The following is a 13,040-nucleotide window of genomic DNA, read 5'->3' as shown; positions in this document are numbered from 1 at the left end:
AACCCCTCTATTCCGCCTCTTTGACCTCACCTCTATGTATTCCCTGCCCATTCAACTCACTTATCTAGTCTGGCAACTTTGAAGTTTAGTAAAGCAGGGAGAGAAAAGTTACTTTGCCTCATTTATCACTCCATCTCCCAACATTCCCTTTCTGTAAACTTCATAATATTGTAATCTTTCCTACTTTGTCTTTACCATTCAATATAAACAAAGCAAAAGGAGATTCTAGTGAATATTATATTCCAAACACATTATACTCAGTGATTAATTATTTCTAGTTGCTGTATACGGTTTTACAATTCTTACCTCTAAGGAAAAATCTGCCTTACCACCACCCATATATATACTCGGCAAGGTAAAGAGGAAATAACTTTGGGAATTCAGTAAACTTCACCACCATTCAGATTACAGCTATAATATTTCTAAGCTTATATTAAAACATAAAAACTAAAATAAAATATCCTCTACCACTATCTCTGATACTTGATAGCCATTAATAATATTAATGTGGGAGTTAAATTATACTAGAGATCAAAGATATTCTAAACAAACTACTAAGTTAATAGTAAAATACTACTATTCCTTGCTAAGAAGGAATGCCCACACAGAAAAGATGTTTTTAAAAACCCTTTATACGTTATTCTTCATCTATTTTATTTTCTAAAGGGCTACAATTCTGCCATGCTTATAAGACATGCAGGCTTGGTTTTTAAAAGACAAACTTTCTAAAATCCAAGTCAATTGTCAAGGATTAAAACTATGCTGTAGGTCAATTCTTCGAGAGACACAATTCTGTTCTAAAAAAAAAAAGCAGCATAATAAAAACTGCTATAGAACTTTCACTTTCTAAATTTTTCAACTGTTTTTGTGTCCTAAAAGTTATCATAAATTCAGATTAAATTTGGTGGAACTAAATCAGCACAAAATTTCCTTGATAGCCAGAATCACAAGAACCAAACTGATTCTTTTTCTTCTTACAAAGGCTAAATGACTCCCAAATTAAGTCACTTTGTACCATATATCCCTGGAATAAAACATGGCCCAACACACCACACGTCCCACTTAATCTAGTTCAAACGAGTAACATAACGTGAGAAACTGCACTGTGTAATTCCTTTATTTTCTGCATATTAGTGCTTTACCAACACTACAACCATAAAGAACACAATTCCAAGTACTGTACTTTTTAGTTTGGGGAGATCACAGTCTACAGACTCATTTACTTATTATTAGACAAGATTAACCCCATTCAACTTACTGCAGTTTTTAAATGCACATAAAATACAGAAATTGATGCAATTAAACAAAATCTTCAGGATCTTATTTCTTAAATTCTTAGATTGTAATTTTTTTCTGCAGGCTTAATTACCGGTCCCCATGACCACCAATGGTTATGGCTCAATTTAACTACACCAATTTATCAACCTTTTATATCCTTAAAGATAACGTAAGTGAAAATCACAATTTCTTATCAAAAGATTTAGGGTTTTCCAAATTTCAGATATTTGCTTCCCCTCCTCCCCCCACCTTAAGACATTTCAAATAAACTAAAAATAACCACATCTCACCTGCAACATTCCTTAGCAATCACTTGATGTATAAAATTTTAACTATGCCCCCAGTTATTTTAAGACACAAAAATGGCTGCCTACCAATCTGTCTTGTCACAAGTTAGAAATACTACATTTAAGAATTAACATGAGGGTTTCAAGTTTCCTCCAGTTTAGGCATTTATACCTTTGTGCTTGTCGCTTCAGGATGTTACTGTAACATTGATATTTGTATAACCCATGTTTATGTACCTTATATGTAATCATTTAACACACTAGTAATTAAATGTATGATGGAGCTTTGGGAATTTTAAAAGCAACGAAAATGTTCTTAGATGTGTGTCAGCTTCATTTCCAGAGATACTTCTACTAAAGTGAAACTGAGAACTTGATACTTTAGTTGCATTTTGAATTCAAAAATCCCTCTGCACCATTAGGAGCCTACAACATAGCACCTTTTCTCATCTGCTTTAAGTAAAACGTTTGTCAAGAGTTTTACTTTGAAGAGTTAATTTTCTATAGCCTTGTATTTCTCATACATCTTTGGTAAAAGCTCCATTATACAATATGGCCAAAGCATGAAGGACCAATACTGTCCAATCATATACCATGATATCCCGTTCAATTTTTGTTTTCAGACACCCTCATAAACAAAACCCACTTCACCTTTTCCTGTAAACTGCATTTGCAGTCTACATTTCTGAAATTCCCTAAGTTTTAATTCCTTGAGGATCTCTACAATTAATCCTTAAGGCTACATAAGAACCAGATGCTGCTACACTATTCTGTATTAAGCATTAACATTTGGTTCAAAGTATTATCATAGTGGTCTCAATAATCTAGTTACTGGTCCTAACCAGCTAAGCAAGTAATCTTGTTAAGATTTGGGTATCACCAGCAAGCACATTGCTTACACTTGAAGAAAATAAGTTTACATTCATTGTCATCTGTAGGTTCTTCTTCTACATCCTACTTCCCCTTTGTCATTCCTCAAGTCTACACATCATTCATTCATCACATTTCCTTCCTTAAAGGAGATAGTGTATTTTTGAACCAACAGGATATCTATTTGCATGAGTTAATCCAACAGAATACTTTTTATAAAACATCTTTTCCAGTGTTCTAATTAATGGAGATATGGATCACTCACTTACTAAAAAAAAAAAAAAAAGACATCTTCAGGTTGCTATAATGTGGAAACAGATTTTTTTTCCAACTAGGTAAAAGGTGCATATAATTTGAATTGTTAAATGACTTATTAATGAACAAAATAACCATTCCAGTAATTTAAAATCTACTGGTCTTAGATATTTGAAACATGGTAAAAGGATATATTCCAGTTTTGCCCAAAAGTCACTTAAAATATCTACAAATATTTCATCTGTGTATGTTATACACCATTATTGCTCCATTTTCTGGAAGAGTATGTTTTAAAAGTTAACAAAGAGGGAAAACACAGCAAAGTTGCTAACTTTGCAGCGAAAAAAAATCTGTGTCCTTGACAGGTTATATTTTCATAGTTTTATGCAGTGTAAGTTAGCTTTGCAATGGGGAACTTGAGTTTTATCCTTACTCATGCATGATGTATGTTTCAGAACTTAATAGCTGAAAATTCAAAGAACTTCTTACATTACCTGTTTAACATACTGATGTGGAACTGGAACATATTACAAGGATATTACTCATTATTTGCCACTGTGGTCTAAGTTTACTGTACTGGTCTTAGATATAAAAGGTCACATTTGAATTTACTAAGTTAAAGTCAGAACTCATAAGGGGGGGGAAAGGCCTTAAATATAAAAGACAAACGGCAGTTTGATTAAGCAATAATTTTCAGTTTACTAGATGAAACAGACTTGCAACATAGTCTGCATGAATGCAAAATAAGCCATCTACAGCAAGTGATAAGGAAACTGGGCAAAAAGGAAAAAAGCATACATTGGAAAAGAAGATTCTCTCGAGATAAAAAAATCAAACCATTATTATAAAGGAGTTTACCAAGAACTGCTATATTTCCCCCATCCCATTTGCTGGAAGTCAACAAGAGCATCTAGCACTTTGTGTTCATGTCAAAAAGTCAGATCAGAGCATCCTAACGCAAAGCAAAAAAAGAAAAGAAAGAAAATCCCTAACCCCCTCCCCCAAACCGCAGAACTGTAACTCCAGAGTTCAAATTCAAAAGAAGAGAAAGTGGCAATTGAAAGAGGTGATGGTGGCGATAATCCTATGAATGGGTTTTTGATTTCTCTCCTTTCCGGGGGATGGGTGGAGAATGCTCATTAGGATTTGTAGTTAGAGGTTAACCATGTGAGCCCCTCATAGAGTCCGTCCCCCGAGGTGGCACAGGAGGGCTGCACATACCAGTTCCTGTCCCGAATCCGGGTCAGGCCCAGTTTCTCCTGGATCTCGTGGGGTTTCATGGCATCGGGGAGGTCCTGCTTGTTGGCGAAGATGAGGATTATGGCGTCCCTCATCTCCCGGTCATTGATAATGCGGTGCAGCTCCTGGCGGGCCTCGTCGATGCGGTCGCGGTCGGCGCAGTCCACTACGAAGATCAGACCCTGGGTCCCGGTGTAGTAATGCCGCCAGAGCGGCCGGATCTTGTCCTGGCCGCCCACATCCCATACGTTGAACTTGACGTTTTTGTAAGTCACCGTCTCCACGTTGAAACCCACAGTGGGGATGGTGGTCACCGACTGGCCCAGCTTCAACTTGTACAGGATGGTTGTCTTGCCGGCCGCGTCCAGGCCCAACATGAGGATCCGCATTTCCTTGTTCCCGAAGATCTTAGATAGCACCTTCCCCATCGCGTCGGAAGAGCCGGGGCCGGGGGCATTCAGGTGTCCCGGGTCCCCTCCGCCAACAACGCCGCCGCCGCCGCGAAACAGAAACGGAGCCTCCCAGTCGCGAGGGCGCCCGCGCGGCCTGCGTGGGAGTCGCCTCCTCTGGGCAGAGGCCCGGGCCCGCCGCTCACTCGGGCATCACCCACCACACAACTTGATTCCTCCAGGCGCCGCGGCCGCCGGGGCGCTGAGTCTGCGCCGGGAGAGCCGCCGCCCTGCTGAGGCGCGGCCCGGCCCGGAACTGCCCTTCCCCCCGCAGGCGCCGCGCGAGCGCCGCCGCGGTTCCCGCTCCTCCGCCTTCTCCTGGCTCCGCCGCGGGAGACTGCGGCCCTTCGGCCCGGTCCCCGGTCCGCGAGCACCGCGCTCACCACCGACCCAGGCCACCCGAGAGGCAGCGCGGCTCCGGCGCCCGGTCAGGTCATGGATCCTCGCGGGAACTCGGTGCGCTGCCTGCGGAGACACAGAGAGGGAAAAGGGAGTTACTGCTGGACCCCCAGAGGAGAGCGGAGGCCGAGGGGGCCCGCCTCGCCAGCTCAGCCCAGGAGGTTACCTCCAGCCGCCGCCCCGCGCGCGGGCTCCCTCCGGCCTCCACAGCCTCCTCCCAGTTCTGCCGCTGCCGCCGCCGGAAAAGGCGCCGAGGAAACCGCCTCACTTCCCCTCCCGACTACGCAGGCGCAACAGAGGGAGTCCGACCGTTCGGGCAAGAGCGACCTCTGTAAGGAGAGCGGCCCGCGCGCCAAGCGTCGGGGCGCCACGCGCGGAGGGCGGGGCTACGGCGGCCCGGAGGTCTCGCAGGTGCGGCCAACCCCCACCCCCGCGAACCTCGGACTCTGACTAGCTCCCACCTGTTGCTCCTCTAGCGACTCCTTCCTCTATGCATTCCTTCTTCTGCGCTCTCACTTCCTCCACCCCCAACTCGATCCAGGGGAGCCGATCCTCTACGGAGCTCCAAAGGGTGGGGCTCACGGACCGCCGGCTCCCCCAACGAACGCCTTCCCCATGCTCCTTACAGGCCTGTTCGCAGACCCCAGTGCCTGCCTGATCTTCCGCGAGGTCCCTCCAGCCTGCCGCAGCCTTCGGGAGCCCTCAGTCTCCCAGGGAAGCCCTAGCCACGGTTTTTACCTTTCCCCTGGCCCTCTTTGGCTTCCTTTTATCCCTTGTGTTCTGTGCGTTTCCTGAAAGACACGTGGTAGGCAAGTGGTTCGCGTGGAATCTGCCAGTCAGTGCGGAGCTTTTACTGAGCTTGGGTTTGTTCTGAAGCCCGTCTTTGGGGCATTTGAGCCCAATCTTAACACATCTCGGCAGGACCAGTCCACGTTTCTGTTGTGTGTTTTTTTAAATTACAGTATTATCAACAGTTTCCATGCTTTTTCAACTTTTTAGAAGGTGATAATTTTTCATGTGTAAATATTATCATCTTTTAGTGTAATTAGTAGTAACTTCTCACCCAGCCACTCATTCTCAACTTTAAGAATTAGAAAGACTACTTCTGTTGCCTCGATTTGAACATTTAACCTTACTGAGTTATCTCATGTTTAAACTGAGTGTACTACTGACTTTGCTGTCCGCAAACCCTATTTGAGGATTAAATAATAAGTATAATGTTTGTAGAAAACTTCAGGAAACCTTTTTGTGTCAGATGTTTATTGGTAAAGTTAGACTTAAAGTGAAAGCTGGAAATGAAGGAAAAACAGGAAAATAGTGTTTCGTTTTTTTAAAGAAAATGCTGTAATAACATAAGGTAACATACTTCTCATTTCACAATTCAAGAAAATGTGATAGTGGTAGATGGGTTAAATGATAACCTCATAAACGTCAGCCTGAAGTAAATTTAATTACCAAAGTTGTTAATATTCTAGCAGTGATTTACTTACCATCAGCCTGAATATGCATGCACTGTCTTAAAACTGAAAAAAGGATTTAGAGTCAGAAGATTGGGGTTCAGAGTGTCACCCCTCCATTTCATAGCTGTGAATCCTTTCCTCTAAACCTTTGTAAATTCCATCTTCTTTAAGCTGTTGAAACAGATGAAGAATGATATCATCCAGAATGAAAATAGTCACTATTGATTGTCATGATGAACACTGTATTACATACTTTAAATATTTTCCTTCAACCTGCACAGCAACCATGTGAGGTAACTTTGAGTATTAGTGGAAACTGAGGGTCAGAGAGGTTAAGTAAGTTTTTGAAGGTTCCAGAGTTGAGATCAAATGGTGAATCTATGGCTCATCCTCTTAACCCAAAATTATGCTATCTCCCTGAGTACTTCACACGGTTGTTTGGAAGCTCGATTATATTACATTTGACTCTTGAACACCATGGGTTTGAATGGCACAGATCCACTTGTATCATCAATACTTGGCTTTTTTTTTTTTTTCCCAATAGATTTGTAGTATGTTACTACACAATCCGGGTTGGTTGAATCCACAGATGTGAAACCTGGGATATTGGGGGTGACCTAGAAGTTATCCTCAGAATTTGGACTGTGTTGAGGTGAGACCTCCAATGTCCCTATTGTTCAAGGGTCAACTGTATTTCTTATAACTTACAATGCTTTATAACTATTGGGTTGGCCAAAAAGTTCATTCAGGTCTTTCTGTACAATGATATGGGAAAACCCCGAATGAATTTTTTGGCCAAGCCAATATAAATAAGGTGCCATCAGTTCAGTTCAGTTGCTCAGTTGTGTCTGACTCTGTGACCTCATGGACTGCAGTACAACAGGCTTCCCTGTCCATCACCAACTCCCAGAGCTTGCTCAAACTCATGTCCAGCGAGTCAGTGATGCCATCCAACCATCTCATCCTCTGTTGTCCCCTTCTCTTGCCTTCAGTCTTTCCCAGCATCAAGGTCTTTTCCAATGAGTCAGTTCTTCACATCATGTGGCCAAAGTATTGGAACTTCAGCTTCAGCATCAGTCCTTCTGATGCCATAGTAATTATTAAAGCTCCATGGTAATTATTGTTTGAGGAAGGAATTTTTTATATGAGGCAGTGACTATTGTATCTTGCTTCATTCCAACACAATAGTTTTCTCAGAGCAGATTCCAGTTTTCCCAACTAGATGGAAGATTGATTTTCTGGGCTTTTACTTGTTTTTCAGTGAAAGGTGTGATATAATTAAAAATTGAAGCAACTTGAAGCACTAGCATCTACCTGGCACTGGTACTGTGCTAGGGCTAAAACAGTTTATGTTTGAAAGCCAACTTCCATTTATCTTCTAACAGAGTAAGTGAAGACAGAGATTTTGCATTCTCCACATAATGTCCTCAGTGACAGCATGTAGGTCTCAGGAGTTCAGTCATTATTTACTAAATGAATATCTTTTATACCACAGAGGAGGTAAAACAAAAAAGGAAGCACATATACAATTTTTATCTGTGGTTTGAAATAATAGGTTAGTCAAGATTTTCATACAGTAGCATATCTTACAGTGGCTCTTCATGTAACAAATTATACAATAGATTATTTTAAGTAATGATCATAAAAAAATAATAACCAGAATATACATACAGTGAAAAATTTTAACTCTATATATGCACACTTTTTTTAAAAAAGTGAACTTCACTAAAACCAAAATATCTGCAAAAAGTAACAACTTAGAGAACTACTAAATCATCATATCACTGATAAAATTTTTTCTTGACACTTTCTTGAAACAATTTAAAAAGTAAATTTCAATTTAAAAAATATTGTCATTCAGTGAAATATTTTATAAATAAACAAATTTATATTTATAAAATAAAGTATTAAATTTCTCAGTTTGCATTTTATTTCACTGTTTTAAGTTACAGACACAAATGTAAGCTAACTCCTATAGAAAAATGGATCTCTGCTTTTAACTCAGCTTGCAAATGAAGAGATTTCTCCAGCTTGCTTTCAAACAAGACTTCACTTTTAAATGCCATTTCATAATGTCTAATCTGTTCAATATCACATGTTTATTGTATCCCTGACTAAAGCATCATCTTATAAGAAAAATATTTACTTTCATAAAATGACTTAGCTTTCCACTTTAAAATGAAATAAATGTCTTCTTTAACAATAGCACCTCATGCTATTTACCCTTATTTCTGAACTCCTATAACTTTGAAAAATCACTCACTTTGTATCTCGGTAGTATCTTTCTTTCTATCCTATGCAGGATCAGGGAAATTCTGGCCACACATTGAGGGTGGAAGCCAAAATGATAGTTCACTCCCTCTTCCCATGTCAGCTGAAGAACTACTTGCTAGTTTTTCCTCTTTAACCATAAAAAAAAAAAGTATATCCCAATCAAAACCTTGATAATTACTTTAGTTATCCCTGAGTATGAAGACTTTCTCTCATTTTCAGCAGTATTAAGAGTGGAAAAGATATAACTAAAAACAAAAGTTTGAACTACAGTTTTTTGCTATTCAGTACCTTTGGACTATCAGTAAATTACTGTTTGTAGTTACTTCTACTTCTAATATAAAATTCTGAGAACAATGACCAAGATTTATGAGTGTGGAAATGGTTGTAAAATCCTAGCTAAATGTTACACTATAACCAATTTAACAATGGCTTAGCTGGGCAAATTTTATGAGTTTGTTTCCATTTCAAGTAAAAAAGATTTATATTCCAAAAGGCTTAGAAAGACACCTACTACATTATATGTCCACAAATACTAGTCAGATAATATAAGCCTGCTGAGCTCAAGACTGGCTTCAGGGGTAACTTTACAGTTTTATAAACCAGAGTCAATGGTGTGGTGACTCTCTCTGGTAAACTAGGGGGACACTTCCTATACTCTCTTCACCATAGGGAAACCTTGGTCCCCTGTATGCTGACTTCCCAAATTAACTAGATTGATGCTGGAAAAGGAAAGTTCTGGAGCCTTTTGAAGCAGTTTCTGATGTTTGACTTCATTTCCAAATGTAAAAATGGGTCTTTCTGCTGCTTATTATATCTTTTAAACATTACAAGAAATACTAAGTCATGAATTCAACTTTCACAGTAGTGATGTTGGTTGTATAAGAAGGTAAACCTGTGACTTTATAACAGTTTCAATGTAGATACATTGTTAACCATGTATCAGAGATTCTAGGAATAGAACAAGATACCCAGTGTATTGAACACTTTTGGCTGTCTTTGGAAATGGCACCCCCACCCACAGGAACACAGGAGTAGACGTCTGTCACCCCTACTGGTTTTTCCATGTTCTACTTCCACGCATACACCTCACATCATACCAAATGGACTACAGGTAGACTCATGATCCTAACTTGCTAATTGTACTCATTCCTGAGAATTTAAAATCAGATCACTGATTCAATGGACACGAGTTTGGTTAGACTCTAAGAGCTGGTGATGGACAGGGAGGCCTGGCATGCTGCAGTCCATGGGGTCAAAAAGACTTGGACATGACTAAGCAACTGAACTGAACTGAAGGAAGAAAGACCATTATCAGTCTGTCTCTTCCCAGTGGGTCCATATTCTCTTAACTAGGGACTGTGTCACAGCCATATTCTGGTGGCAGAGTCTTTGGCAAGAAAGATAAAGCAGATGTACAGTGAGAAGTTGAGACAAAATATATTATACCTTGGGCTCCACTGCACAGTTCCAGGCCCTTCCTGGAGTCTGTCTCCATACCAACCCTTGAGTTTCATGAAGTACTTGCATCTTTATACAAAATGACCTTTCTTTTTGCTAAAGCAAGCTCCACAAGGCTTCCCTGGTAACAGATGGTAAAGAATCTGCCTGCAATGCAAGAAACCTGGTTTTGATCCCTGGGTCAGGAAAAGTTCCTGGAGAAGGGAATGGCTACCCAATCCTGTATTCTTACCTGAAAAATTCCAAGGACAGAGGAGAGCTGCAGTCCATGTGATAGCAAAGAGTCAGACATGACTGAACGACTGACACTTTCACCTTCAGTTTTCTTTCAAGCTCCAGTAGGCTTCTGTTACTTAAAAATAAAAGTTATAGCTTTATAAAATGTATCAATGTAGTATGCAAGCAAAACAAATTTTAACAACATATCAAAGTTACAGACTTTAATGCTTCATTGAAAATTATATATGATATGAATAATACCTAATATAAAATAATTGTATACTGTCACCACTATTATGTAATAAAACCACCATTAGAACTGGAGTAGGTAGGAACGGACTATTGACAAATCTAATAATTGATTTATAAAAAGCTCTAAACCACTCTGTGACCTGGTCTTTTGACCTATCTCTGAATTGCTTTATTAGAGCTCTTAGAATATGTTAATGCATTCTCTTATGCTATAGCATGGAGGAGGCAACGGCACCCCACTCCAGTACTCTTGCCTGGAAAATCCCATGGACGGAGGAGCCTGGTAGGCTGCAGTCCATGCTAAGGGTCGGACACGACTGAGCGACTTCACTTTCACTTTGCACTTTCATGCATTGGAGAAGGAAATGGCAACCCACTCCAGTGTTCTTGCCTGGAGAATCCCAGGGACTGGGGAGCCTGGTGGGCTGCTATCTATGGGGTCCACAGAGTTGGACACGACTGAAGTGACTTAGCAGCAGCAGCATGCTAGAGCAATAATTCTCTTAATGTAGGAGGAAAAGACATCATAGAATTTCTGGAGAACTTTTTTGATCAGTATCATTTGCTCTGATTAGAAGTTAATCAATAAAATTAATAAAATATAGGGGAATCCCCTGGCAGTCCAGTGGTTAGGACTTGGTGCTTTCACTGCCGTGGCCAAGGTTCAGTCCCTGGTTGGGGAACTAAGATCCCACAAGCCACATGGTGCATCTAAAAAGAAAAAAGTTAACACAGCCTCTTCCAGGAAGTGGCGTAAACATACTTTTTTCAATTCCTCCTTCTAAGTACAACTAAGAACCCTGGATATTACATAGAAAAGAAGCATAAGAAGACTGAAAGATGAAGAGAAGGCAGACTGACCAGGGACTTAAAGGCTCAAGGAATGATGTGGTGGTGAGTTCCCTGGGTTTTCTTTTTGCCTCATGTATCCCAGACTTGGAGCTTAAGAATCTGGCAACTTGGAAATGCCAAAAAACCTCCAGGGATATTCTCTCTTTAAAAAAGAATTAGGAAAGGGGCAACCTAGCAAGACAGAAAACTTTTCAAAAACAACCACTTTACTCCAGCCAAAACCCAAAGAAAAAAGCTGTAGCCCCACCTTCACCCATGGTGAAGGGCCAGGTGAGCAGCTTAGGCTTTCACCCTCGCCAGTTTCTTAACAAGGTGCCCTAATCTCCTGCCTCCTCACTAGGCAGAGTGGGGAAGAGGTCTTTCATCCCCATGTCGTGTTGATGAGCCCCATCCAAGCCCTTGGTGTCATTGGAAACTTCATGGGGAGCCTGCACTGCCACCTCAGCTAGGCAGTAAGGAGGTTGAATCAGTGGGGGTGGTATCAGCGAAGGCCTACTGGAAAGTCAGATTTTCATCACATAGAGGCCAGGCCCCTCTTCCACCATTACCCTCTTGATCCTCAACAGTGCTCACCGTTCATGGTGTGGTATCAGTGAAAACCATGTTGGGAGCAGTAAAGAGGCACTTCTACCCCTTCCAGCCTGGGAGGTATCCCTGGAGGCTTAGTGGGGAGCCAGTGATCCCACCCCCACCCAGAAGTAACAAGCCCCCCAGGCTGTCAACAGATTCTAGTAAGGAACCTGGACTTCTGTTTCAACTTGACAGTAGTGAGGTGACGTTCCACTTCCCTGTTGGAGAAGTGCTAGAGGAAGCCAGCTAAAACAGAAGGTTAAATAAAATTCAGAGTCTTAGAATAGTCAAAATATTCAGATCTCAAACAAAAAGCACAGCTTATTCTCAAAAAAAAAAAAAAAAAAAACATCAAATTCTCAAACAACGTCAGAGTGAATGAAAAAGGGCAATCAATAAATGCCAATATCAGTAAGGCAAAGATGTTAGGATTACCTGACAAAGATTTTATAGGAGCCATTGTAAAAATGCTTCAGTGAACAATTGTGAACACATTCGAAACAGCTGAAAAAATAGAAAGTCTCACCAAAGAAATAGGAAGTCTCAAAAAAGATATAGAAGATATAAAGAACTAAATTGAAATTTCAGAACTGAAAAAAATGTAATAACCAAAATTTTAAAACTCAACAGATGAACTCAACACAGAATAGAAGGGGCAGAGAAAACAATTAGTGGACTACAAGATAAAACAATAGAAATGACCTGATTTGAACAACAGAGAACAAATAGAATTTTTTAAAAATTGAGAAGAGACTCAGAAACCTGTGCTACTATAACAAAATTTCTAATGTTTTTATCACTGGACTCCTAGAAGGAAAGTATAGAGTGGGCTGAAAAAGTTCCCAAAGAAATAATGGCTAAAGATTTCCCAAATATGGCAAAAGACACAAACCTATAGATTTAAGAAGCTAAACAAACCTGAGGAGACCCACATCAAGATACATTATAATCAAGCTTCCTAAAATGAAAGCCAAATAAAACATATTGAACAAAACCAGAGAAAAACAGCACCTTACCTACAAGGGAGAAAACTATTTAAATGACAGTGGATTTCTTATCCAAAACCATAGAGGCCAGGAGGAAGTGGTAGGACATTTTTTAAGTCCTGAAAGAAAAGAGCTGTCAACCTAGAATCCTATATCCAGTGAAAATACGTTTTAAGAATGAAGGGGAAATCA

At 40.5% G+C, this 13,040-nt stretch overlaps 1 protein-coding gene and 1 long non-coding RNA gene across 4 annotated transcripts in view; one reads left to right on the top strand and one right to left on the bottom strand.

Annotated features, from left to right (window-relative positions):
• LOC113900184 overlaps window positions 1-13,040 on the top strand; it is a 160,517-nt gene that overhangs the window by 130,953 nt on the left and 16,524 nt on the right. The window lies entirely within an intron of this gene.
• On the bottom strand, window positions 1,100-5,527 carry ARF6 (ADP ribosylation factor 6). Of its 3 annotated transcripts, none has more exons than XM_027553696.1 (2): window positions 5,239-5,527; window positions 1,100-4,843 (listed from the first exon to the last, which is right to left on the bottom strand). In XM_027553696.1, exon 2 carries the CDS (start codon window positions 4,355-4,357, stop codon window positions 3,830-3,832), a length of 528 nt encoding a protein of 175 aa, XP_027409497.1. In that variant the 5' UTR covers window positions 4,358-4,843; window positions 5,239-5,527; the 3' UTR covers window positions 1,100-3,829. The 3 variants fall into 3 exon arrangements, with proteins under 3 accessions (XP_027409497.1, XP_027409498.1, XP_027409496.1); XM_027553697.1 differs by having other exon boundaries at window positions 5,404-5,478; XM_027553695.1 differs by lacking the exon at window positions 5,239-5,527 and adding an exon at window positions 4,944-5,147.

Source organism: Bos indicus x Bos taurus, chromosome 10 (assembly GCF_003369695.1).
Source record: "Bos indicus x Bos taurus breed Angus x Brahman F1 hybrid chromosome 10, Bos_hybrid_MaternalHap_v2.0, whole genome shotgun sequence".
In the NCBI taxonomy this organism is placed as follows: domain Eukaryota; kingdom Metazoa; phylum Chordata; class Mammalia; order Artiodactyla; family Bovidae; genus Bos; species Bos indicus x Bos taurus.
This window is presented reverse-complemented; position numbering and strand designations above follow the sequence as displayed.

Coding starts and splice junctions, on each gene's coding strand:
- ARF6 (XM_027553696.1), bottom strand. CDS start 4,357: ATGGGGAAGGTGCTATCTAAGATCTTCGGGAACAAGGAAATGCGGATC.